We start from the raw sequence: 27,158 nt of genomic DNA, 5'->3' as shown, positions 1-27,158 counted from the left end.
CCTAGAAGTATATATCTAACCATGCTAGAATGTACAAATTTCAAGCTCAGACAGATGATGGTGTAAGAGAAGTCGACGGAACTTGGGTTAACCGAACCACGACAGCCTCCGGCTTCATAGGTTATGCACTTGTTGATACTTTTAATCGTTCATTTTGAGAGCTAAAGTTGGTTGTTATTTGAGATTACATCAATTTTATTGTTTTGTCAGTCTTCTTTTTGAAATTCATATTTTTTTTTTATTGTTTTACTAAATTATTTAGACCAGCGAATTATTCTTTTGACATTCGGTGCTCTAAATTTAAAAAATTTTAGAAAAAAATATCAGCATCAGTTGAATATTATTAATAACTATTCTTTAAAAACTAGTTACAAAGATATCGCTCAGATATAACTATTGTCAAAATGCAAACATTTGAGTAATTTCAAACGTATTTAAACCCTTTATTTAACTCAAGTTATTATATAACCGTAACATGTACACCAGCAAAACGTCATTCCTCTTCTTTTTTTTCTTCTTCGTCGCTTGCAAATAAAAGACAATGAGAAAAGTTAGAAACTCCCACCAAATACTCATATCTAGACAATAGGAAAGAAGAGGGAAAAAAATTGGAGTACCTCCAATTATATTATGATTAATGCAACATCAACTTTCATGGAAAAGATCCCTTCATTAATGAAAAGACATACGAACCTTCATCAAGTTTTCCTCCCTAATAAGAAGTTGCCTGTCACATACCAGAAAGCAAATGCCCAATAATATTTGCATAAGCATGACCCATGGATCCCCTAAGCCATTGCCTTTTTTGTCCACAGCATCACCCCAACGTCATGGTGACTTCATTCGCAGAGGTTTAAATTTAGTAATTTCCCTGGAGCTCAAGCAAAGAAAAGAAAAGAATCATGCCCCATGCTCTGGGTCTTTATTGGCCGCCCACAAAATTTCACTTTGATCTTCCAACAGAATACCAAGTGTGTCTCTCTCTCTCCCCCTCTCTGGACTCCTCTCTCTCCGAGTCCTATATATACCGCACCAGATATTTTTCATTTGTCATCATATTTGCACAAGTTTTTCAAATTTTCAATCAAAGTTTTCTGAAGTACCAGTTATAGTACTGTTGTTAATCATATAAATAAGAATATGTCTGAGACAGAAGTTTCACTTGGTTTTAAAGAAGGTCGAGTTGTGGTGAGGAAGTTCTTGGCTAGGCCTCAGCATGAAGGAGTTGGTGCCATTGTTAGAAGAAGCATTGGGAGGTAAGTCATATTAAGTAGACATATTAGTCGAGTTTTCGACTTTTCGCTACATGAATAGAAGATTGTTGATGCGGCTATAAGGTGTTTGATTCAATATCTCAATGGGTGGTTGTTGTTGCATTTGCAGGTTTGAGCTGAGATACTTTGATCCTTTTCTTGTTCTGGATGAGTTCTCAGGTGGGTACCTCCCTGTTTTCCTCTGTTTCTTCATGAATGTAACGGCAATAATGTTAATGTATGCTGATATTGCCTTTGATATTTTCATGTGCAGTTACTGCTCCTGCTGGATTCCCTGATCATCCACATAGAGGTTTTGGTCACTGTCATTGTAATTAGCTAACTCGTTGATATTAACAATGGGTTTATTGGATTCTGATTTCGTGCATGTTCTTGTTTTGCCATTTGAATTTTTTACAGGGTTTGAGACGGTGACCTACATGTTGCAGGTATAAAAACTATTCATGATTGTTTATAGTATTGGGTTGAAATGGTTGAAATCTTTAGGTGGTTATTTGCTGGAAAAGAAGTGTATCCAGCTAGGTTTCTTATAATATCTGCCAACTTTAGGGTTGTTGGACTAGAAAAAAATACTTAAAACATGTATCACCTGCAAACCAGATACTTAATCCTCTAAATATAATAATTATTTACTTTGACTTGGTAAAAAGTTAACAGTCAACTTCTGTAGCTTAAGTTTTGACTAATTTCATTGCATAGTCTACTATTTCCCTGAATCTTGAACTATACGGGGGGGGGGGGGGGGGGGGGGGGGTGGTGGTATATGAATGAAGGTTATATGCATGATTGATACACTAAACTTAGTTGAATGAAATTGTTTGGATCATCAGGGAGCCATCACACATGAAGATTTCGAAGGGCACAAGGGGACAATAGGAGCCGGCGATGTGCAGTGGATGACTGCAGGTAGAGGTATTGTTCACTCGGAAATGCCTGCAGCCCAAGGAACTCAAAAGGGTCTACAGTTGTGGATAAACCTCTCCTCCAAACATAAAATGTATGCATCTCTTCTTTTTATCTTCTCAAGCTCTAAAGTTCGATTACATGTTCAAATAGAAACTCATGTATTTAACAGTCTAAATTATTATCTAATAACATAACATGTTAGATATCCAATAATATGACTCGTATATTCTTTATGAAATTGTTTTGGGTGGTTCAAACTTTTGATTGAGCATAGGGAAAATCACATATGACTAGTATGATTGTTCATGATGGGATATATTCTTTTGTCACTCGGCTGCTTTTGCATGCACCAACCGCACATTTTGTGTATGTGTTTATTGTATTTGCAACTACTAGCCTGAAATATCTAGCCTGGGGACCTTTCAAACCATGCGACTTTTTACTCATATCATGGTGACCAAAGAATCTTGTGTGATGATATATCCTATGCTAGTGCTGCTTCCTTTTTAACCTTTTTGAAACCTAGAAGAAGTTTTGATAAGCAGAACTATAACCTTTCATAGTGTAACATCATTAGTTTCTAAACCACTTTAAACCTGAGAATCCCTTTTCAAATTCCAATCATGCTACCCATGCAATTGATTAAGCTCTGTGATTTTAATCTTTCTGTAATTTGTTTTAACACAGGATTGAGCCAAAGTACCAAGAAATGGTCAGCAAGGACATTGCAGAGGCTACAAAAGAAGGGATCAAGGTTAGAGTGATAGCAGGAGAAGCCTTGGGAACAAAGTCCCCAATCAACACAAGAACCCCAACCATGTACTTGGACTTCACTCTCAAACCAGGAGCTCACCTTCAGCAACCAATACCAACATCATGGAATGCATTTGTATACGTCTTGGAGGGGGAGGGCATTTTTGGAACTCCAAAGTCATTGCCAGTGGCAGGTCACCACCTTCTTCTTTTAGGATCTGGGGATGGGTTGGAGGCATGGAACATGTCTTCCAAGAACCTTAGGTTTATATTAGTTGGAGGTCAACCTTTGGGGGAGCCTGTAAAGCAACTAGGGCCCTTTGTGATGAACACTGAGGAAGAGATTGATCAAACCGTTGATGACTTTGAAAACTGTGTCAATGGATTTGAGAAGGCAACACATTGGAGATCTGGATCTGCACTTAGCCTTGATTTTTAGATCTTGTCGTATTATTTAAGATTATTTATTGGTTTATTTTGGAAGAGGCAAATAAATGCTGCTAATTAAATTAATTATTCTGTGTATCATAATTTCATTATATTGAGAAAATATTTCTCATGATAAAACAAAATTTGAAAATATTTAAATTCGTACTTTTTTTTTTTGGTGTGGTGTGTTGGTCGAATGACCTAGTCTGGAACCCCCAGGTCTAGCGTTCGAATCCCAGCTCCATCCCGTGGCCAGCAGATTTGAGGGACCCTTTGGGTTCGTGCGTCTGCGGTGCAGTGGATTAGTCTGGCTTTGCCAGGCTTTCGCCGCAAATGTCGGTGCAGGTGTCCTGGCGCTGGAATACCACTGCATGGGTGTGTGAGTTACTAACAACTAACCCGATCAAAAAAAAAAAAAAAAAATCGTACTTAAGCACAATTGAGAAAAGAATTAATGGAACAGATGAACATATTCCAATACCTATTTGTAATAGAGAAATGATAAATGAAAATAAACTCACTAATGACTATTTGACGGATTTGACTATCTACCTCTCATTTACATAATTGGAATCATGAACGAAAAATCTTACTTATATTTTGATATTATGCGACTTGCATTCAAAAATCGCATATATGAATCATTTCCTTTCATCCCAAACTTATATTGAGGAAGTAAACTAAAGAATCACTCAATTGAATGTGATCCATGAATGTCCAACTATCTAAGAAAATAATGAGAATATATGAATCCGACACATTGAATTAAATTTAAATTCATTTACTCATCCTAAGTACTTTATTTCAATTGGTATGACTGTATGAGAAGCTAAATTTTCTATGAACTTTTCATTCTGATGTTTGGTAATATACTAATATAAGTTGTTAAATTTTTTGTAATTAATGTAATAAAATAATGAGATGTGAATGATAAATGCAAGAAAAACTAGGCCCCGCACCACTTGTCAAACCCCCATTGGCTAATCACAGCTCTCCCACGCAAACCTTTTTTTGGTCGTGACACACAAACTAGTTTGACTACTGTACTTCTTCTCCTTCTTCCCCAACAAAACCCCCCCAGAACTCCAAAAAGACTCCATTTTTCAGAGAGAGAGAGAGAAGCAGAGAGAGAGTCTGTGAGCCATGAACAAAAACTCGTGGCTCCTGAAGATCGTGGTGTTCCTCTTCGCCCTAAACTCCCTCTCTCTCTGCCTCTACTTCACTTCCCACTCCAAAACCCTAAACACCCCTCCACCCCTCAACCCCCGCCCCCAAATCAACCGCCTCCCCCTAACAGATCAAACCCACCGCCACACCTACCGCTTCTCTAAGCCATGGCCGATCCTCCCCTCCTACCTCCCCTGGACCCAGACCCCAAACGCGGAGTTCCGCTCCTGCGAGGCCTACTTCGGCAACGGCTTCACCCGCCGGGTCGATCTCCTCAAGCCCACTAAAGATTCCGGCAGCTGGTTCCGGTGCGCGTTCAGCGAGACCCTGAGGAGCTCGGTGTGCGAGGGAGGGGGGATCCGGATGGTGCCGGAGAGGGTGAAGATGTCGATCGGCGGCGAGGTTTTGGAGGATGTGATTGGGAGAGGGGAGGAGGAGGAGTTGCCGGAGTTTCGAAACGGTGCGTTTGAGGTCGATGGTGGAGGAGGAGAGGAGAGAGGGCTTGTGAGTCGAGAGTTTCTTGATGAGTATGTGCCGCGTGGTGAGATTGGGAAGCATACTATGAGGGAGCTGATCGGGTCGATTCGGGTTGTGCCCAGTAAAGAGTTTCAGTGCACTGAGGTGAGTTGGGTTCTGTTAGTTTCTATTTTTGGCATTTGGCATTTGGGTTTTGCTACTTTGATCTTGTTAGTCTCAAAGTTTGTTGAATCCAGATTCAGTTAATTTCCAGATGATAGGGAGATTCCTTGAGAAGGTTAAAGTTAGAAACTTGGAATGGTGGATTGTTTGTCGTCTGTTAGTTAGTTCTATTGTGATTATACATTGTTCTTTTTCTTCTTTGTTTCTAACTTTGCTATGAAAGTCTATACTTGCAGTGGATTGAGGAGCCAACGCTTCTGGTGACACGGTTTGAGTATGCAAATGTTTTCCACACATTCACGGATTGGTATAGCGGTTATGTAGCTTCCAGAGTCACTGGCTTACCTAGCCGGCCTCATGTTGTCTTTGTAGATGGCCATTGTAGGGTATGTATGCTTAATTATTCTTTTCTGCATATTTGGTTACTTGTCTAGATTTTTTTAGATCAATTTCTTTTTCCATAGACATGCTAGGGTAGATTTTTCCACTGGTTTTTGTAGTTGAGAGGTACATTATTCTTTTGGAAGTGTGAAAGTGACCATTCTTTTGAGGAAGACATATATGTATTGCAGTTGATGTCCTTTTACATATAATAGTATAAATATTGCCAATTTCTTTTGTCATATTCAATTTTGATACAATGTTCTGTACCCTGGATTCTTTTGCTACTTAGAGTGTGATGTCAGCAAAACTTTCTTTTAAAATAAAAAAATTACATTGAAGATATCATGACTGATTGAGAAAAACTGAGAATATGGTGATCCAACAACATTGAGCTGTATCAATCATGATAAAGAGTGAGATGCCTTAATACTTGTAATTAGTTCGGATGAATTAAATAGGATTGGCCATAATAAGGGGGTTTTGTAGGCGAGCCTTAGAAAAGGTACCTTTTACAACTGGACATAGTACCTTTACAATCTTTTTAAATTTTCGTCTTCCAGTGTTACTAATATCATTCCAAGTATGGGTATTCCCCAAAAAATGAGCAATTTAGGATGCCTTCTTAAGGATAGGGTGACATGTTTTGTTGGTTTTTCTGCTGTATATTGTTCTTTTTCCTTCTTCATCTTCCTTAGAAGAGCTCTACTTTAGGTATAAAATGCAGCTTTTATTTTTTATAGTTAAAATGGCCTTGATTATATATTCTGTCGGAATGCTGGTCCAATCTCCTGTTTCTGATCTCTCTTGCATTGGTCATTTTCAGACACAATTGGAAGAAACATGGAAAGCGTTGTTCTCTAGCATTAGATATGCGAAAAACTTTAGTGGTCCAGTTTGTTTTCGTCATGCTATTATTTCACCTCTTGGATATGAAACTGCATGGTTTAAGGGGCTCACTGAAGATATAGCGTGTGAGGGAGCTTCTGCACCAGAGCTGTGGCAACACCCTGATGACAAGAAAACTGCACGACTGTCTGAGTTTGGAGAAATGATTAGAGCTGCTTTTGGAATTCCAGTGCGTAGGCAGCGTATTGAGAAGCAAGCCTCAGGTCTCAATATCCTTTTTGTTCGCCGTGAAGATTATCTACCGCATCCACGTCACGGTGGTAAAGTTGAATCAAGGTTAAGCAACGAACAAGAAGTCTTTGATGCCTTAAAGAGCTGGGTGTCGAATCACAAGGAATGCAAAATAAACTTAGTGAACGGATTGTTTGCACACATGTCGATGAAAGAACAAGTTCGGGCCATTCAAGATGCTTCTGTTATTATTGGTGCTCATGGTGCAGGTCTCACGCATGTAGTATCTGCATTGCCGAAAACCGTGGTTCTGGAGATCATTAGCAGCCAATATAGACGGCCGCATTTTGCTTTAATTGCCCAGTGGAAGGGGTTGGAATATCATGCCATAAATCTTGCGGGTTTGTATGCCTCTCCGTCAGATGTTATTGACAACCTTAGCCGTATACTGAGGACCCTTGGGTGCTGAAAACCATTTGGTTGGAAGTTACTTTCTTCCATCAGGTTTGGTTTATGTACCACACCATGTCTGTTTCCTCAGGAATGCTAACACTATATTACACGGTAGATCAAACTTATCTTAGTCAAGATAGATAAGTTAACACTTCTTGGACTGTGATCGACTTTCCCATAGTTGGTTGAGAATTATAGTTAGGGTGCTTGAGCAATGGTACGGGAAGATGTATGCCCTTTGAAAAGCATATGAGCATTGTGGCAAATTAGCTGACTTGGATCAGGAAGCGTACAATTATCAGCGGAAAAGGTATGAGCAGTCTGTACTCTGGACAGTAGAACAGTGTGTGCATGTATGTTAAGTTACCTTGACACCCAAAATCATTGTATTTGTTAGTTCGTTCACTTGTTCAGGAACACAACCTGACTGACAGGTTGAGGCCTGGTTTTGCTTGTATACTGATTCTTTCTTACCATCGTCTTGTACAATAGATCAATGCATGTATCCAATTTTTTTTATCAGAAACCTTAATGCATACAAAATGCTGTTTCCTTTTTATTTTTATTTTTCTTTTTGCTTAAATTGTGTGTATATTACATATGCCTTCAGCAGTTTAATCCCAAACTGTTGATTAGCATAATGGATTGAATGCTACGGTTATCAACGGTGTAAAATGATTACTGTTCAAGTAAATGGTGTAGCCATCAAAATCAAAGTTGTGCTGTGAATCCCTTACCTAAATTTTAATATGTATTTTGATCAAAAATATTCAATTCATAATCGGCACGTAATATATTTGATAATAAAAAAAATTAAAATTACTCAGAACCAACACACTTATCATCAATTAGAAGTCTATGATTCTAATTCAATACAAACTCTTCCAACATGTAAGTGATAATTACTAGATGAGATGCATTGATGTACCAACCTAAACAAACTGAAGGCTTCAAATTGGAATCACGAGCTGGAGCTAGCAGATAAGGCGAAATTGGAACCAAATTGTGGTTAATTTACATAACGGTGGTCATAGTCATACAATGCAAACCAAAAGTATCGGTTTGGAAATGAATTAGAAAAATGAAAAAGAAAAAGCAAAAGTATCGGCTTGAAATTTTGTTCCCGATTCGATTCGTGGAGAGTGGAGACGTTCAGCAATATTTAATCAGTCGCAACAAATTGTAAAATTACAACAGAAAACCAATATCAGTTGCCTCTCTCTGTTCTTTAGCTTAGGGATGAACTTTTTCACCATGATCAAAATTTCTAGCAAGTTTCAGGGGTCATGTGGATTCGTTCAAGATCCAAAAAGGCACAGGACGGTGATTAATCAAGCAACCAAAAGACACAGACTACAAGCATTGGATCATGAATCATGATCAGTAGAAAACTAATCCTATATTGCAGAGTGCAGTTAATCAATGTACGATATTTCCTTGACAAAAAGAGAGTACTGATCATTTGACTTCCAGAGCTTAACCCACTAATCAGATGAGAGTGAGCAAACCTCATCCTCTGCCACCATCAGCTTCAAGTACGTTGATGACTACATTCTTTTTCAGTTTCACATTAGTTTATCGATTGTGTATGGTTTACTTAGTCCAAGGCGGCAATAGGATGTAATCACAGCATAACTTTTACTAATGAATGCAGAAATTGAATCATGCACTACCCTTTTTTTTTTTTTTTCTTTGGCTAAAATAGGATTGGAGAGAGTAGAGTTTCCCAACCCAATTTATTAAAAGAGAAAAGGGATTACAAACAGAAGAAGGGAGGACAATGGCCATGCCCCTAGCCAAAGACAGAAAATCACCAGAGGTACTATTCTCCATTCAAAAAGATGAAGAGGATAAATAAAATACAACTCATAGAAACCAAAAATTCGGAAGACCAAGTGTGTCACGTCGACGAAGATGTAGGATAAAAGGAGGAACCTCATCCAATCAGACACTACACATCTGGCAAATGCGGCATTACATAAGTCAAGAACCTTTATTTCCAATATTTGTAATTAACAAATCAAGTTCTAATTCCAGCAAATGCGAAAACTTGCATTTGTGAGTCGATGGTTCTTCCTTCTGTATAGATGAACTTGCCAAAGTCTGTATAGTCGAAATCTTTAAGAATTTTGGGGTAGTCTTCATCTACTAGCTCCTTTTGTGCTTTGATAACGGAACCCTCTATTGGAAGTGCAAATGCTGCTAAAGAATGTCGTTCTTTTTCCCCACACATCATCACCCGATGATTCACAGAATGCATTCTGCCATTGCTCCATGCCTGCAAGTCATCATTAGTCATTGTCAAACTTTGTGTGGAGCTTTTAAATCATCAGTTGTAAGTTGTGTGTGGTCAATTATCCCATAGTAAGCTTCAGCACTTAGAAATTCACAAGCACAATTTAGTAGGCTTATAAACTTACTCCACTTAAGGGACTCTACTCAGATGGGTTTTGTCTAAAGTGTTTCAGTTATGAATTAGTTAAATTAATTCTGTACCATGAGGGAGTCTCCAACAACAAAGACGAAAGAGCGAGGAGATATAGACAACTTGACCCATTGTTCATCCTTGGTTTGAACTTCAAGACCTGAAACTTGATCATCGAAAAGGATTGTGCCAAAATTCTTGTCAGTGTGAGCCGGGGATCCCACGGTGTACTCCCTTGAAGGAGGTGCCGTGTACTTCTGTAACCGTAGCAGTGTCTTGGACACCATGATCAAATTTGATGTCTCTTCCAAACCATAGCTATCAAGAATCATCAAGTTAATCATATATTTCAACTCATCCAGCTGCTTCATCATAGAAATGACAGTGCTGCAGTTGCAACATATATAACATGAACAAACAAACAAACAAATCACTATACATAACCATAAATTAAGGCTGAAACGTAAAATCGCACGATAACTGACCATTCGATCTATATACTCAACCTCAACTAAAAATTGTAAAGTGGAGATTGAGTTGAGCACAAAAAGTATCAGATACCATTTTAGACAATCGGTAGAACGCGCAAACACATGAGCTAGTTTAAGTAGGCAGTAGATTAACCAACAATGTATATCAAGCTTATATGTTGAACATAGTCAACTAAACATGAATGAGATTACTTACCAAAACTGGTCATGACTCCATATATCTTCTGTCAAGCTACTAAGGGATTCATAGTTGGATGCTTCCTCAAAGCCAAAGCCTTCATACAAGGGAGCACGGACACTTGGTCCAAGGTAACCGTGGTAAGGATTTGGATTAAGGTTGTGCTTCTTTGTCTCAAGTGGAAGGCTGAAAAGTTTCCTTGACGCAGAGAAGGTTTCGGCTCTTAACTGCGGGGGTATCTTATCATACACAATTTCGAAGCAACCATAATTTTCACAGGCCTCTCGAACCTTCTTGCACAGATGGTACCACTCATCAGTTCCTCGGTCCATTTCTGGCGAATTCATTGTGAATTCTATTGCCGGAATCTGGTATTGAGAATCTGAACCCATTCTCTCCAACTTATCAAGCACTTCCTTTGTGTTTCCAACGAACTGGTTCTTTCTCTGTACTTTGGTACTGTATTTAGGGATGAATCTTTGGTATGTTGAGAGGGTTTTATTTATATTGCAAGGTTCTTGAAGTGAGAATGATATGAAAATAATAAATACCACTTCCCTCGTGTATTTTGCACGGTTGTTGTAGCATGTCCTTACTGTTTAACCTTAACAGGATGGAATAGAAAGGTTGGAAAATCCAAGAATGTACGAGTCATAGAAAACGATGTTTACCATAAATAAAATATGTTAGACAATGTAACCTAGAATACAAAGTATATCCAAGTAGGCCACAGAAATCCTTCCTACTCTATCAAACATGCTCTGTTAGTATGTCTCCACCAGAATCAGTGTTATACAATACATTTTAGTCAAGTCATTCATTGACTTTCTTAAATATCTTGGTTTTAGGAATTTAGGCTGCAATGAAAATCAATCACCAAATTTATGGATAGATTCTGATCCTTGCCATAGGTAACAGCAGTCCTCGAGTAAGTTGAAAGAAATCTGAATTTCTGAACTCAATCATGTCTTAAACCTCGATTAAACCCAAAGAGAATGGAAGAAATAGTAACTAAATAAATACATCTGACATGAAAGAAATAGTAAAATAATAGAAAAAATAAAAGAAACTGTTGAAGGAATATCGATTTAGTGTGCCTTATCAAACTAGGAGTAGCAATAGGAGAGAAGGTTCTAGATTTCCCAATCCTACACGGATTGATATTCCTTGTAACATTAGAACTAGTACTTTGTAATCCCTATATATAGGGCTCCTATTCTCAATAATAATGTACACATATCTCTCTACAATTCTCTCTCAATTCTATTATCCTTAAACACGTTATCAGCACGAGCCCTAAACCACAAAAGCCAAAAAGCCAAAACCCGAAAAGAATTTCATATCGCCAAAACTGCCGCAGCCCCTAGCCCGTGCTAGCATCGTTGTAGCCTGCAACCTTGCACAGCAGCCCCTGCTGCCCTGCGAGCTGCTCCCGCAGCCACACGCCCCTACATCGCAGCTTGCTAACCCGCCTGCTCCTGCAGCCCTTTCGGCCAGCATACCTGCCAGCCCGCGCGCATACCTGCTAGCGCGCCCCTGCGACCAGCTCTGCTGCTGCCACTGCAGCCCTGCCACACATCTGCTTGGATTGCTTCGCTCCATCACGCCTGCATCGACACGCGCGTGATCCAAATACAAGTAAGTATTCAAAAGAGTAAGTTTTGAAGTTCCTGTTTCCCGAAATTTATATTTCCTCATTCTTTTTCTCGGGGACTTGAAAACCTCCCTTCTTCTACATCCCACCTTTCTTATAACGTGGGTTCGATTCTTGAAAAGCGGAATCGTAGGGATTCACGCAATTAACGAACTAAGAGCGTTCGTAAGACTTCGGACTAAGAGCGTCCGTAAGCATCGATTTAACGAACTAAGAGCGTTCGTATGCTACGGACTAAGAGCGTTCGTGAGCATCTATTTTGACCATTCAAACATCATTGTTTCGGTCTAATCCAATTATTCTTGGAAATCGATTCCTTGGTAGCATAGCTCGGAAATCTTATTTATATTAGTTTTCGTGGAAGCATTGACTCCGAAACTAACTTGTTTTTTGTTTCATCTTTCAAGATGTCAAAAACAAACAAACTCGATTTTGTTCCATTGGATTATGCAGGCAAAAGGTACTTATTTTGGGTCACTGATGTCGAGATCCACCTTATTGCCCGTGATTTATTGCATACTATCCAAGAGCTTTGTCCTATAGAAACAGCTCCAGACCCTCAAACTGAAAAAGATAATTCCAAGGCACTTGCCTTCATGAAACGTCACATGGATAGTGACCTACAGTTTGAGTTCATAAATGAGGATAGCGCCATAAAGCTTTGGCATGCGCTTCGCGAACGATATGGCAATGTTCGTGACTCCACACTTCCGAATACAGAAGCAGAATGGAAAGATCTTCGCTTCTCTGAATTTGACACGGTCATGCTATTTTATTCGGAAGCCCTCCGCATCAGAGTAATGATGTGTCTCTGTGGAAAGATGATCACAGAAGACCAGTTGATTGAGAAAACCCTCAATACCTTCCCCGCCTGTGCTATGAGGTCCTCTGACTTATTCCGGACTCATGTAAATGCAAGACGGATCACAAGTTTCCAACAGCTTATTGAAGCTATGGCCACTGCTGAAAGACATGGCAATGAACTTGTGAAAAGAGAATTTGATAGGCTTCAAGAGAGCCATCAAGAGCATCGTCCTATGGCTAGAGAAAGTCGCCATCGACGTCATGATCCATACGATCGAAATGCTCAAGAAGGTAATCGCTCAAGGCGACAATCACACGACCGTAGGAGGCGTGATTTTGAGGGACATAGGGTTGGAAACCATGGAGCCAACGTTGGCCATGGGCACCACTTTCCAATGCCACCAGTCCTAGGGACTATGCATATTGCGCCAATGCGCCTCAATCAAGGGAGAATCCTCTTTATGGTGTCTATTTCTGATATGGAACGTCTGATCAATGGACCTGAATTTGCAATGTACCTACGAAGGTAGTCGCATCATGGTGATCAAGACATCGAGTTCACAAAAACTTTAAATCTGGCGATGAAGACAAAATGCGGCAGATTTTTATATTTCCAAGAATTATGTAATGGCAATTATGCCTTAAATCAATAAAATGACTTATTGTATTAACTCTTTCCCTCTAGTCGTACTCAAGAGTAATTGTGATGTCTAGGCAAGGTTTGATCTGAGAGAACGGTTTTAAAAGTGAGCAACGCTCCACCAAAATCTCGCCTTACCTTACCTGGTCACAACTAAATTGAAATTACCGAACGGATTGAGTGACTACGATTTGTCTACGGTTTGATTTTTATATTGGATTAGATTTTGGTCAAGAAACTTTGATGTAATCATTGGCTATTATTAATAAAGTATCGATTGATTTTATCTCATGTCATGGACATATTTTTCGAACTTTATTACTTACAAGATGTAAGTGCCAATGATTTTCATGTGGAAACACATTGTGAGAATGGACAAGAGATCCTTTGCATCACCTCTAATGACTACAGACATAAACGAGTCTTAGAGAAACTTATGTGTCGCTCTAGTGGGTTGTATGCAACCACTATTCGAGTCATTGAATCCAACCATGTCATGAGAGATGATTTATGAGATTCCGACACATATAGGCTTTGACACGACCATTTGGGACACCCAGGTCGTGACATGATGATCTGTATATTAAAGACTTCACACGGACATCCTTTTTTTTTTTTTTCAGAACGAAAAGAAGTAAAACTCGGTTTTTGGACATCGAAGGAGCCCCTACGCCTCACGGCGCCGTTCACCCCCAAATCCGGCCATCCTTGGCTGGCGCCGCCTTCCCCCTGCGGCCTCAGGGTGGCATTGACGCCACCAAGGCTCCTTTGTCTCCAACTTTTACTTCTAAAGTCACTTATGATTTTGTGGCTCAACCAAAATCCTCATTGGTTGTTTCTAAAGCCCATCATTCGTTCTACAAAGCCTGCTCTTTAGCAAAGTTAGGATCGAGACCATCCTATGCAAAGGACACCAAAGAAAATATACCATTCTTGCAAAGAATCCAAGGTGATATTTGTGGACCTATTCAACCACCATGCGGACCATTTCGATATTTTATGGTGTTGGTTGATGCATCAACACGCTGGTCACATGTCATGCTATTGTCCACAAGGAACGTTGCATTTGCTAAACTCCTAGCACAAATAATTAAGTTACGGGCTCACCACCCTGATCATCCTATTAAGTCTATAAGATTAGACAATGCTGGGGAGTTTACATCAAAAACTTTTGATGATTATTGCATGTCCATTGGGATAGAAGTTGAACATCCAGTTTGTAACGCCCCAAGCTGCACCTCACCAGCTTAAGCACGTTACAGTGCCGCGAGTCTCTAAAACATAAACCGAACTCTCGATTTACATCCTAGAGAACCGCTAGGCATTTTGTTTGAAAAACTTTTTGTATAAACACAGCGGAAGCTACAAATATGCTTGAGGTGAAAAACTTGAGTTGCTGAAATCTATTTCACTCGTTCAGAACTTGGATAAAGACTCACACAAGGTTAAATTTCACTTTAAGAGAATTCAACTAAATGATGACACGAGACTAGATAACCACAAGTTCCAGAACACAAAGTTCGAGAAATAGAATTTAGAATAAGGTTCACACGGTAATTTACCGAACTTGTTCTGCACACCCAGCTCCATCCGCTATTGTCCCGTCACCAGTGCACAGTACCTGCATTCATACTGTTGTAGGGGTGAGCTTTCGTCCTCGCTGCTCAACAGGAACTCTAACTCGACTAGGTTTGAAAATCAACAGATAAATGTTTGGAGCTCCAGTATGAACACATGCTTTAAACCAAATATTTAAAGGAACGACAAACATTAAGGTTTTTCAACTTGAAAACCGATGCATGATGCTTAAATAAATACGGCGCCAAAACCAAGTATTACCTGATGGCCGGTCCCATAGACCCACTACACGACCTTACCTCAATTTAATTTATCACCAGGTAAGCGTAGCGAGAGCGTCCGCTACCTAGCTACACACACGGATCGGGTCGTCATTGCGATCGCTCACCGTCCGACCGGTGTAACTAACCCTCCGGAGGTTTTGGGGATCGAACCCAAGGAAGTCAGAGCCACCCTTCGCTCTCAAGCCATCACATTTCTCACATGGTTTGGTTAGTATGCATTGCATTTGAACATGACCAAACCATACCAACTAACATGCATCATTTAATAACAATATAAGAAAATCACTAACTGAGGAGAGTCCTGAATCCCTACCTGGATTCCGATGCTTTCTCTCACATACTCCGAGAGTCGCGAACCTTCTGTTCCTCGGGTAACTGGAGTCCTAGATTCCGACATAATAATCGTTAATAATTTGTTAAACACTTATCTAAAATCTCGACGATCATCTAGTCGTCCTACCAACCTTTCCTGGTTTGACCAGGATTGACCAAAGTTTGACCAACATTGACTATTGTTTGACCAACGTTTGACCAATTGTAATAGGTTCGATAATTAACCCAAATTACCGAACATTTTACTTAAATCACGATATCGACCATATATATATTAGGTGCACCCAAATTTTATCAAGGCCACCCAATATATATATATAATTTATTTTCCTTACTTATTATCAAACCGTAAAATACGCAAACAAACCAATAACGATTTTTCCAACGAACGATTCACATTTAAATCACATAGTAATTCGACAGAATTTACTATGGACACCCAAGCTTCATAACTTGACCATTTTCCGATTATTCCACATCAATTCATAACTTCTACTTTTACTTCTTGATTAACAAAAGCCAAAATTCCGACCTAACAACATAATTCAATTAACCCTTACATCACCAGTCAACCATCTCACAGTAAGCATACAACAAAGCAATCAACCCCAATCCAAAATTCCAATACCAGTAGCAGATTCATCAACACGAAATCAAGAGGTTTCCAATTTCACACACTCATTCTGAACATGCAACCCATACTGCACATCCAACCCAAATCTTACTTTCAGGTATTAACACCCAATTATCACCAAGTATCAAACTTTGATTCAAGATCAAGATTATACCTTGGAAAATCGATTCCAACCAAATCAACTCACTGCCGAAACTCAACTGATGATGAACTAATGCTTCTGATGCAATCGACCCAGCAAGCTTCCCAATTTCACTTCAATAGACGCAGTCAAGACGGAAACCGAGCCCAGAAGTGTCGGAGAAGTCGCCGGCGCTCAAGAACACGGCAAAGCCGTAGCTACCCAGAAATGTAAATCATCAAAACTTAATCTAATTCGAAACTAAGTGCAGAAACTTGTAGAGTAGGACGAGGAGATGTGTTTCCATACCAAATGCAGCTTAGTCGGTCGCCGGAAGTTGCAGGTGGCCGGAGAAAGCTCAGGGCTTCCTGTCGTTGCTGCTCCGTCCACCGTCGTTGCATGGACGATCTGAGGGTATAGGGAGGTAGGCGATGCAGAGACGAAGGCGCGGGTGGCAGCGCGCCGACGTGGGGTGGCCGGACGTGGAAGTTCCGGTCTGGTTTCCTTCTCGGGTCGGTGGCGTCCGGGTTAGAGAACTCTGGTTCTCTTCCTCTCTCTCGATCCTTCTGGATCTCCCAACAGAGCAACACTTAGATATATAGACTGATCCAATTAAGGATGGACGGCTAAGATAAAGCGGTGGGTGAATCAATGGCTGGGATCGCGCCACGTGTTTTTTTTTTTTTTTTTTTCTGGAATTAACTTCCTAAAATCTCAAAAGTTCGGAAAACCACGATAAATAGCTCGGGTATCCGAATAATTCTCCGAAAATTTCCACGAACTCGTCGTACGGTGTACTTTATTATCCAACTCCTAAATTGAGGATTTCACTTTATGAAAATGTCTGAAAATTTCCTCGAACATCTTAACATTTATCGAGATCGTTGAATAACCTCGTGTACGATCTCCATTAAGCTCGATACATTTTTCCGGGGCTCACACAGTTCCTCATGTTCACACCCAAAATGGTCTCGCAGAAGCCGCCATTAAACGACTACAAATGGTCGCTAGGGCATTGGTAATGCGAACCAATCTCCCTATTTCTGCTTGGGGCTATGCAATATTGCATGCAGCTGTGCTTATTCGTCTGAGGCCCACTGCCACTCAACCCTTTTCTGCGTCCCAGATGGTGACTGGGTATGAGCCTAATGTCTCACACTTACGCATATTTGGGTGTGCAGTTTATGTGCCAATTGCGCCGCCACAGCGCACCAAAATGGGTCCTCAAAGACGATTAGGCATTTATGTTGGATATGATTCTCCAACGATTATCCACTACATAAAACCCTTGACAGGCAATCTCTTTACCGCTAGATTTGTGGATTGTCACTTCGATGAGACAGTCTTCTCGTCGTTAGGGGGAGATAAGAACATCAATGTTCAACAGGAACGACAGGAATTGTCGTGGTCTGTCCCCACTCTGTCTCATCTTGATCCCCGAACCGCACAGTCCGAAATTGAAGTGCGGAGAATTCTCGATCTTCAGAACGTAGCAGAATCGATGCCTGATGCGTTTTCTGATATCGCTAAAGTGACGAGATCACACATACCTGTTGCAAACGTGCCTGCAAGGATTGATGTCCCTAAAACTAGAGGACATGACGCCAACTCAAGAGGATATGAGCATGGCGCCAACGTCCCCTCTCACAGTGATGGTGACGTTTTGGCTAGGCCCATGGCTCCTGCCAGGAAGCGCGGGAGGCCCATAGGTTCGATGGATTCTCGCCCAAGAAAGAAAGCGAGTTTGGCACAAAATAATCCATTAATCATCGATGTGAATAATCCATCTCATGAGAATATTCCGGATTATGGTTATGTCCAAGAGACATCATTGGGGGACGCTCCAATGTCAGAACCAACTCCAGAGAATAGAGAGATCTCCATAAATTACACTAGTGTACATGAGATGATGGATAGAAATTCTATGGCGATTGATGATGCATTTGCATATCATATTGCAAAAGGAATTATAGAATATGATGATATCGAACCTCGCTCTGTTGAAGAATGTCAACGAAGAGCAGATTGGCCTAAATGGAAAGATGCGATCCAGGTTGAATTGGATTCACTAACAAAGAGACAGGTATTTGGGCCTGTAACGCAGACACCCCCAAGTGTAAAGCCTGTTGGCCATAAATGGGTCTTTGTTAGAAAGCGTAATGAGAAAAATGAGGTGGTTAGATATAAAGCCCGCCTCATGGCGCAAGGTTTCTCACAACGCCCTGGAATCGACTACGAGGAGACATATTCTCCGGTAATGGATGTTATAACGTTCCGCTACCTTGTCAGTTTGGTAGTTTCCGAAAAACTTGACATGCAGCTTATGGATGTGGTTACAGCATATCTCTATGGGGATCTAGATTCAGAGATATATATGAAGGTTCCAGATGGACTTCAATTACCCAAATCAAGTGGCTCTAAACCACGGAGCGCGTTTTCAATAAGATTAAAACGCTCACTATATGGATTAAAACAATCCGGACGGATGTGGTATAACCGTCTAAGTGACTACTTGATTGGGAAGGGATATATTAACAATGAAATATGCCCATGCGTGTTCATTAAGAGAACAAGTTCCGGATTTGCAATCGTAGCAGTTTATGTCGATGACATGAACCTAATCGGAACTCTAGATGAGTTGAAGGAAACTGCTAAATACTTGAAATCCGAATTTGAGATGAAAGATCTTGGGAAAACACGGTTTTGTCTCGGTTTAGAACTCGAGCACCGTAGTGATGGGATTTTGATCCATCAGTCTGCATATACTCAGAAAATTCTAAGGCGCTTTAATGAAGATAAAGCGAAGCCTGCGAGTACTCCCATGATCGGCCGTAGTCTTGAGCCCGGAAAAGATCTGTTTCGTCCAAGGGATGAGGACGAAGAACCATTAGAGGCCGAAGTGCCCTATTTGAGTGCAATAGGCGCATTATTGTACTTAGCTCAATGCACAAGACCGGATATCTCATTCGCAGTGAACTTGTTAGCTCGACATAGCTCTGCGCCAACACGCCGCCATTGGATTGGTGTAAAGACAATCTTTCGATACCTAAGAGGTACGATTGATATGGGCCTATTTTATCCCTACAGAGAGACGAGGAACGACGGAAGAATGGGATCGGACCCCATTAGGCATGGAGCCGCCGTCCATAACATGACCGTCGGCCATGTTGTCACCTCCAGCGCCGCCATCGCCCATGGTGGCCGGCCTCACCCTATCCCCCTCCATCAAAACGACAATGATGTTTTGATGGGTTTTGCTGATGCAGGGTACCTCTCTGACCCTCACAAAGGTCGCTCCCAAACGGGTTATGTCTTTACCATGGGAAGCACTGCGATATCTTGGAGGTCTACAAAGTAGACCCTTGTTGCTACTTCCTCAAATCATGTAGAGATTATTGCTCTACATGAAGCCGAACGAGAATGTATATGGCTAAGGTCTATAATAAGACATATTCAAGGAAGTTGTGGTTTGAAGTCTACCACGAATGAAGCTACATGTATTTATGAGGATAATGCAGCTTGTATTGAGCAGGTGAAGTTAGGTTTCATCAAGGGCGACAACACCAAGCACATATCGCCTAAGTTCTTTTATAATCAGCAACAACAAACACTTCTAAAGATTGAAGTGAATCAAATCCGATCAGAGGATACTGTAGCAGACTTATTCACTAAGTCGTTACCTAAATCCACCTTCGAGAAACATGTGAAGAGCATCGGATTGAGAAAGTTATCCGAACTCCCATGATTGTAGCAATCAGGGGGAGATATCGACATCAGGGGGAGTTATGATGTCTACATGTTCGATCTCGAAGAGTGAAGGACGTGTTGTGCTCTTTTTGTCCTTCGACCAGGGTTATTTTTATCCCACAGGGTTTTTGTTACCTGGCAAGGTTTTTAACGAGGCAACGGATGAAGCGTCACCACCAAGTTTGAGCGGCACAAGGGGGAGTGTTGAAGGAATATCGATTTAGTGTGCCTTATCAAACTAGGAGTAGCAATAGGAGAGAAGGTTCTAGATTTCCCAATATTCCTTGTAACATTAGAACTAGTACTTTGTAATCCCTATATATAGGGCTCCTATTCTCAATAATAATATACACATCTCTCTCTACAATTCTCTCTCAATTCTATTATCCTTAAACAGAAACAAGAATAGACAACCCACGTTAGAATGGGAAATCGTTTATAATTTGATAATATAAAAAAAGTAAGCATGGATGCAACGAGGGTAATTGATAAATTGGAAAACATCATTCATATCACAACTTGGTTTATTTTGGTGCTACTTTTCTATGATCACATTGACACATTCAGTTCAAGTCAAAACGCCAACAAACCATTTCACTACACTTTTATTTTTAAAGGAAGCGGAATAAAGCTAGCTAATCCAACGCCCTTATCTGAATTTATTAATAATCAGAAAAAAAGAAAAGAAAAAAAAGATACATAGCAAAGGGGACTAGACCAAAACCTTACCAAGAGAACAAGAGTTGGAAATACAAAATTAAAAAGTACAGATAATAAGCCTCAAGGACTTGGAAACAAATAAAAGCAAGCAATGTAAAATAATACATGCGAACCCAAGACCAATGATTTGAATTACTATCTAAACCTGTATTGAACAATAGAAGAGCGGTCTCTACCATAAAAACTTGAAATGAAACCTCAGATCAACCTCCACCAATTAGAACCCTCATTTGTAGCACCATAGATAACAAGCTTATCTACCAAGAAGCTGCCCTCCCTATAGATATGTGAAACACGAAAATTTATAGCGGAAGTGAAACGAATGCAGTTAAGCCAAGCAATACGTAGCTTCCAAGGGATTAGAGTTGGTAACTTGAAATAATAATTAACTACAAGAGTAGAGTCTGTCTCAAGCCAAATATGCATATATGAGTCCAATTTCTTACCTAGGCAGCACGCAAAGCTTCAATGACTGCAAGTACTTCAGTCACAATCGCACTAGAAACGACCACTTTATGAGCAAGGGAACCCAGAAAAGCACATTCTGAATCTCTAAATTAAAATAACCCAAACCCCAGCTGTGTTAGGATCACGAAAAGATCCATCAGTGTTTACTTTCAACCAACCTAGAGGAGGAGGCTGTCAGCAAACACGGATGAACTTTGGCGCCGAGAGTCTCAATGGTGATGAACCCAAAAGCATAAATATTGGGAGAACTCTCGAGGAAGAAATATGAGGATGAAAATAAATTGATGCCGAATCTTTGAGTGAATAAAGGACCGCAACCATTAATTCATAAACTTGGAAGCTATAAGTGAGTAGACTGTGAATTACTGAAGAAATCAGCGTGAGCGCGCGCGCGCATTTACACACATATATATGAGAAAAATTCACCATCAATGTCTATACTTTGGTGCGAAGGCCAATGTGATACCCATGCAAACTACCAATTCTACCAATGTGATACCTAAAGTTGTTGAAGGAAATCGACTTTTGTGTGCCTTATCAAACTAGGATTAGTTCTATGATTGTAATAGGAGAGAAGACTCTAGAAATAGTTTTCCTTGTATCATTAATTAGAATATGTACTTTGTAATCCCTATATATAGGGCTCCTATTATCAATAGTGGAATATACAATTTTCTCATCAATCTCTCTCAATTCTCATATTCTTAAACACGTTATCAGCACGAGCCCTAACCCTGAGATCAAAAATCCAACACCAGAAAATTCTCCAACGTTGGCCTTGCCAAGCACCTAGCCCGTGCTAGCCCGCCTGCCCTTGCAGCCATCTCAGCTAGACTTACTGGCCAGCCTTCGGCCAAGCAGCCCAGCCATTCTCGGTCAAGCACTGACCCGTTCCGCTAGAAATCGCAGCCAGCCAGCGGCGTCGCGCCACCTACTTCGGAATCAGGATCGAAAGCTGCCTTGCAATCCTACAGAAAGGATTAAAAAAAACATCAGCAATCCTAAAGACCTTTAAGCGCCTGCATCAACACGCGCGTGTATCAAGGTTTTCAAGCTTAAAATTACCAAGTAAGTTTTATATTAAAGTTCCTGCTTTTGAATTTAATTTTAATTTAAATTCTTTTTCTCAGGGACTTGCAACCTCCCTTCTTCTACATCCAACCTTTCTGTAACGTGGGTTCGATTTTCTAAAAGCGGAATCGTGGGGATTCACACTAGATACGAACTAAGAGCGTTCGTAATCTTCGGACTAAGAGCGTCCATAAGCATCGATTTTTACGGACTAAGAGCGTTCGTGAGCATCAAAATTTGACCATATAAACGTCATTGGTTTCAATCCAAATCCAAAATTTGGAAACTATCAACAAAGACAAGTGGTTATAATTCTTTCCAAAGTAGGCTCATCCAAAATTAATTGTGATGCCTAGGAAAGGTTTGAACTGAGAGAACGGTTTTAAAAGTGAGCACAACTCCACCAAAATCTAGCCTTACCTTACCTGGTCACAACCAAATTGGAGTTATCGAAAGGATTGAGTAACTACTACTTGTCTAAGCTTGATTGTCATTTTTTTTGGATTAAATTTTGATTTAGAAACTTTGACGTAATCATTGGCTTTCATTGAAATAAAGTGTCGATTTTGATTCGAACTTTATTCATTCAAGTATGTTTCCCGGAGAGCTAGAATGCCTCGTGGATAGTGCTACTACGCATACCATACTTCGAAATAGCTAGGCAGTTATTTCTTGAGATGACGCCTACTCGATCTTCAGTGACTACGATGGCAGGGTCATCTAAATTGATTCATGGTCGAGGACTAGCTCAATTCTTGTTGCCGCATGGCACAATCATTAATGCCACTGAAGCTCTCTACGTTCCTAGGGCCGAAAGAACCCTTTTGAGCTTCAAAGATATAAGAGCCAATGATTTTCATGTGGAAACACATTGTGAGAATGGACAAGAGTTCCTTTGCATCACCTCTAATGACTACGGACATAAAAGAGTCTTAGCGAAACTTATGTGTCGATCTAGTGGGTTGTATGCAATCACTATTCGAATCATTGAATCCAATCATGTTATGAGAGATGATTTATGGGATTCCGACACATATAGGCTTTGGCATGACCGTTTGGGACATCCAGGTCGTGATATAATGATCAGTATCTTAAAGACTTCACACGGTCATCCATTTTTCAGAAACAAAAGAAGTAAAACTCGAAATTTGGATCGAGGAAGAGCACCTGCCCCTCACGGCGCTGTCCCCCTCCATGTCCGGCCATTAATGGCCGGCACCGCCATCCCCTGCCGCCCATCCATCCCCTGCCGCCCAAATGTGGCATTAACGCCACATATGCTCATTCGACTCCAATTTCTACTTCTGAAGTCCATTGTGACTTTATGGCTCAATCAAAATCCTCATTGGTTGCTTCTAAAGCCCATCATTCGTTATGCAAAGCCTGCTCTTTGGCAAAATTAGGATCGAGACCATCCTATGCAAAGGACACTAAAGAAAACATACCATTCTTGCAACGAATCCAAGGTGATATTTGTGGACCTATTCAACCACCTTGCGGACTATTTCGATATTTTATGGTGTTGGTTGATGCATCGACACGCTGGTCACATGTCATGTTTTTGTCCACTAGGAACGCTGCATTTGCTAAACTCCTAGCATAAATTATTAAGTTAAGGGCTCACCACCCTGATCATCCTATTAAGTCTATAAGATTAGACAATGCTGGGGAGTTTACATCAAAAATCTTTGATGATTATTGCATGTCCATTGGGATTGAAGTTGAACATCCAGTTCCTCATGTTCACACCCAAAATGGTCTGGCAGAAGCTGCTATTAAACGACTACAAATGGTTGCTAAAGCATTGGTTACGCGCACCAATTTCCCTATTTCTTGATGGGGCTATGCAATATTGCATGCAGCTGTGCTTATTCGTCTAAGGCCCACTGCCACTCAACCCTTTTCTGCGTCCCAGATGGTGACTGGGTATGAGCCTGATGTCTCACACTTACGCATATTTGGGTTTGCAGTTTATGTGCCAATTGCGCTGCCACATCGCACCAAAATGGGTCCTCAAAGACGATTAGGCATTTATGTTGGATATGACTCTCCAATTATTGTCCGCTACTTAGAATCCTTGACAGGCGATCTCTTTACCGCTAGATTTGCGGATTGTCACTTTGATGAGACAGTCTTCCCGTCGTTAGGGGGAGATAAGAACATAAATGTTCAACAAGAATGACAGGAATTGTCGTGGTCTGTCCCCACTTTGTCTCATCTTGATCCCTGAACCGCACAGTCCGAAATTGAAGTGCGGAGAATTCTCGATCTTCAGAACGTAGCAGAATCGATGCCTGATGCGTTTTTTGATATGGCTAAAGTGACGAGATCACACATACCTGCTGCAAACGTGTCTGCAAGGATTGATGTCCCTAAAATTAGAGGACAAGACGCCATCTCAAGGGAATCTGAGCATGCCTCCAACATCCCCTATATTGGTAACGCAGTGGCTAAGGCCATGGCTCCTGCCAGGAAGCGCGGGAGGCCCAAAGGTTTGATGGATTCTCGCTCAAGAAAGAAAGCGAGTTTGGCACAAAATAATCCATTAATCATCGATGTGAATAATCCATCTTATGAGAATATTCCGGATTATGGTTATGTCCAAGAGACATCATTGGGGGACGCTCCAATGTCAGAACCAATTCCAGAGAATAGGGAGATCTCCATGGATTACACTAGTGTACATGAGATGATGGATAGAAATTCTATTGCTATTGATGATGCATTTGCATATCCTGTTGCAAAGGAATTATAGAATATGATGATATCGAACCTCGCTCTGTCGAAGAATGTCAACGAAGAGCGGATTGGCCTAAATGGAAAGATGCGATCCAGGTTGAATTAGATTCACTAGCAAAGAGACAAGGATGTGGGCCTATAACGCAGACACCCCCAGATGTAAAAGTCTGTTGGCCATAAATAGGTCTTTGTTAGAAAGCGTAATGAGAAAAATGAGGTGATTAGATATAAAGTCCGCCTCGTGGCGCAAGGTTTCTCACAACGCCCTAGAATCGACTACGAGGAGACGTATTCTCCCGTAATGGACGTTATAACGTTCCGTTACCTTGTCAGTTTGGTAGTTTCCGAAAAACTTGACATGCAGCTTATGGATGTGGTTACAACATATCTCTATAGGGATCTAGATTCATATATATATATATATATATATATATATATATATATATATATATATATATATATATATATATATATGAAGGTTCCAGATGGACTTCAGTTACCCAAATCAAGTGGCTCTAAACCACGGAGCGCGTTTTCAATAAGATTAAAACGCTCACTATATGGATTAAAACAATCTGGACGGATGTGGTATAAACGTCTAAGTGACTACTTGATTGGGAAGGGATATATTAACAATGAAATATGTCCATGCGTGTTCATTAAAAGAACAAGTTCCGGATTTGCAATTGTAGCAGTTTATGTCGATGACATGAACCTAATTGGAACTCTAGATGAGTTGAAGGAAACTGTTAAGTACTTGAAATCCGAATTTGAGATGAAAGATCTTGGGAAAACACAGTTTTGTCTCGGTTTAGAACTCGAGCACCGTAGTGATGGGATTTTGATCCATCAGTCTGTATATACTCAGAAAATTATAAGGCCCTTTAATGAAGATAAAGCAAAGCCTGTGAGTACGCCCATGATTGGTCATAGTCTTGAGCCCGGAAAAGATCCGTTTCGTCCAAAGGATGAGGATGAAGAGTTATTAGAGGCCGAAGTGCCCTATCTAGCTAAGTGCAATAGGTGCATTGTTGTACTTAGCTCAATGCACAAGACCGGACATCTCATTTGCAGTGAACTTGTTAGCTCGACATAGGTCTGCGCCAACACGCCGCCATTGAATTGGTGTAAAGACGATCTTTCGATACTTAAGAGGTACGATTGATATGGGCCTATTTTATCCCTACAGAGAGAAGAGGAATGACGGAAAATTAGGATCGGACTCCAAGAGGCAAATTACCGCCAGTGCCACCGCCGTCCAAGGAGGCCAACGTCCTCCTCCTTCCCTCCATCAAAATGACAATGATGTTTTGATGGGTTTTGCTGATGCAGGGTACCTCTCTGACCCTCACAAAGGTCGCTCCCAAACAGGTTATGTCTTTACCATGGGAAGCATTGCGATATCTTGAAGGTCTACAAAACAGGCCCTTATTGCTACTTCCTCAAATCATGCAGAGATTATTTCTCTACATGAAGCCATGCGTGAATGTATATGGCTAAGGTCTGTAATTAGACATATTCGAGGAAGTTATGGTTTGAAGTCTACCACGGATGAACCTACATGCATTTATGAGGATAATGCAGCTTGTATTGAGCAAATGAAGTTAGGCTTCATCAAGAGCGACAACACCAAGCATATATCGCCTGAATTCATTTATAATCAGCAACAACAATCACTTCTAAAGATTAAAGTGAATCAAATCCGATCAAAGGATAATGTAGCGGACTTATTCACTAAGTCGTTACCTAAATCCACCTTCGAGAAACATGTGAAGAGCATCGGATTGAGAAAGTTATCTGAACTCCCATGATTGGAGTAATCAGGGGGAGATATCGACATCAGGTGGAGGTATGATGTCTACATGTTCGATCTCAAAGAGTGAAGGACATGTTGTACTCTTTTTCTCCTCCTCGAGCTTGTTTTTGTCCCACAGGGTTTTTCACTCGAGCAAGGTTTTTAACGAGGCAACAGATGAAGCGTCACCACCAAGTTCGAGCGGCACAAGGGGGAGTGTTGAAGGAAATCGACTTTTGTGTGTCTTATCAAACTAGGATTAGTTCTATGATTGTAATAGGAGATAAGGCTCTAAAATTCCTAGATCTATTTGGAATAGTTTTCCTTGTATCATTAGAATATGTACTTTGTAATCCCTATATATAGTGCTCCTATTATCAATAGTGGAATATAC

The 27,158-nt window shown here is 40.6% G+C and overlaps 3 protein-coding genes and 1 long non-coding RNA gene across 5 annotated transcripts; 2 read left to right on the top strand and 2 right to left on the bottom strand.

The window, feature by feature from the left end:
• The first annotated feature begins 901 nt into the window (after positions 1 to 901).
• On the top strand, positions 902 to 3,446 carry LOC133732049 (pirin-like protein). Its single transcript, XM_062159504.1, has 6 exons — positions 902 to 1,256; positions 1,384 to 1,433; positions 1,528 to 1,566; positions 1,674 to 1,702; positions 2,105 to 2,271; positions 2,868 to 3,446. The coding sequence occupies exons 1-6, from the start codon at positions 1,141 to 1,143 to the stop codon at positions 3,370 to 3,372; spliced, it is 906 nt and encodes a 301-aa protein (XP_062015488.1). The 5' UTR covers positions 902 to 1,140; the 3' UTR covers positions 3,373 to 3,446.
• Positions 3,447 to 4,423: 977 nt separating this feature from the next.
• Positions 4,424 to 7,641, top strand: LOC133733966 (beta-1,2-xylosyltransferase). Its single transcript, XM_062161628.1, has 3 exons — positions 4,424 to 5,150; positions 5,405 to 5,554; positions 6,376 to 7,641. Exons 1-3 carry the CDS (start codon positions 4,506 to 4,508, stop codon positions 7,096 to 7,098), a joined length of 1,518 nt encoding a protein of 505 aa, XP_062017612.1. The 5' UTR covers positions 4,424 to 4,505; the 3' UTR covers positions 7,099 to 7,641.
• A 1,351-nt stretch (positions 7,642 to 8,992) lies between these two features.
• Positions 8,993 to 10,700, bottom strand: LOC133733907 (probable 2-oxoglutarate-dependent dioxygenase AOP1). Of its 2 annotated transcripts, none has more exons than XM_062161553.1 (3): positions 10,195 to 10,700; positions 9,579 to 9,894; positions 8,993 to 9,360 (listed from the first exon to the last, which is right to left on the bottom strand). In XM_062161553.1, exons 1-3 carry the CDS (start codon positions 10,566 to 10,568, stop codon positions 9,103 to 9,105), a joined length of 948 nt encoding a protein of 315 aa, XP_062017537.1. In that variant the 5' UTR covers positions 10,569 to 10,700; the 3' UTR covers positions 8,993 to 9,102. The 2 variants fall into 2 exon arrangements, with proteins under 2 accessions (XP_062017537.1, XP_062017538.1); XM_062161554.1 differs by having other exon boundaries at positions 9,579 to 9,825.
• Positions 10,701 to 15,955: 5,255 nt separating this feature from the next.
• LOC133728432 (uncharacterized) lies at positions 15,956 to 16,451 on the bottom strand. Its single transcript, XR_009855850.1, has 2 exons — positions 16,258 to 16,451; positions 15,956 to 16,170 (listed from the first exon to the last, which is right to left on the bottom strand). It is a non-coding gene; the product is annotated as an uncharacterized LOC133728432 (long non-coding RNA).
• Positions 16,452 to 27,158: the final 10,707 nt, after the last annotated feature.

The sequence above is a fragment of the Rosa rugosa genome, chromosome 2 (genome assembly GCF_958449725.1).
Source record: "Rosa rugosa chromosome 2, drRosRugo1.1, whole genome shotgun sequence".
Taxonomy (NCBI): domain Eukaryota; kingdom Viridiplantae; phylum Streptophyta; class Magnoliopsida; order Rosales; family Rosaceae; genus Rosa; species Rosa rugosa.
This window is presented reverse-complemented; position numbering and strand designations above follow the sequence as displayed.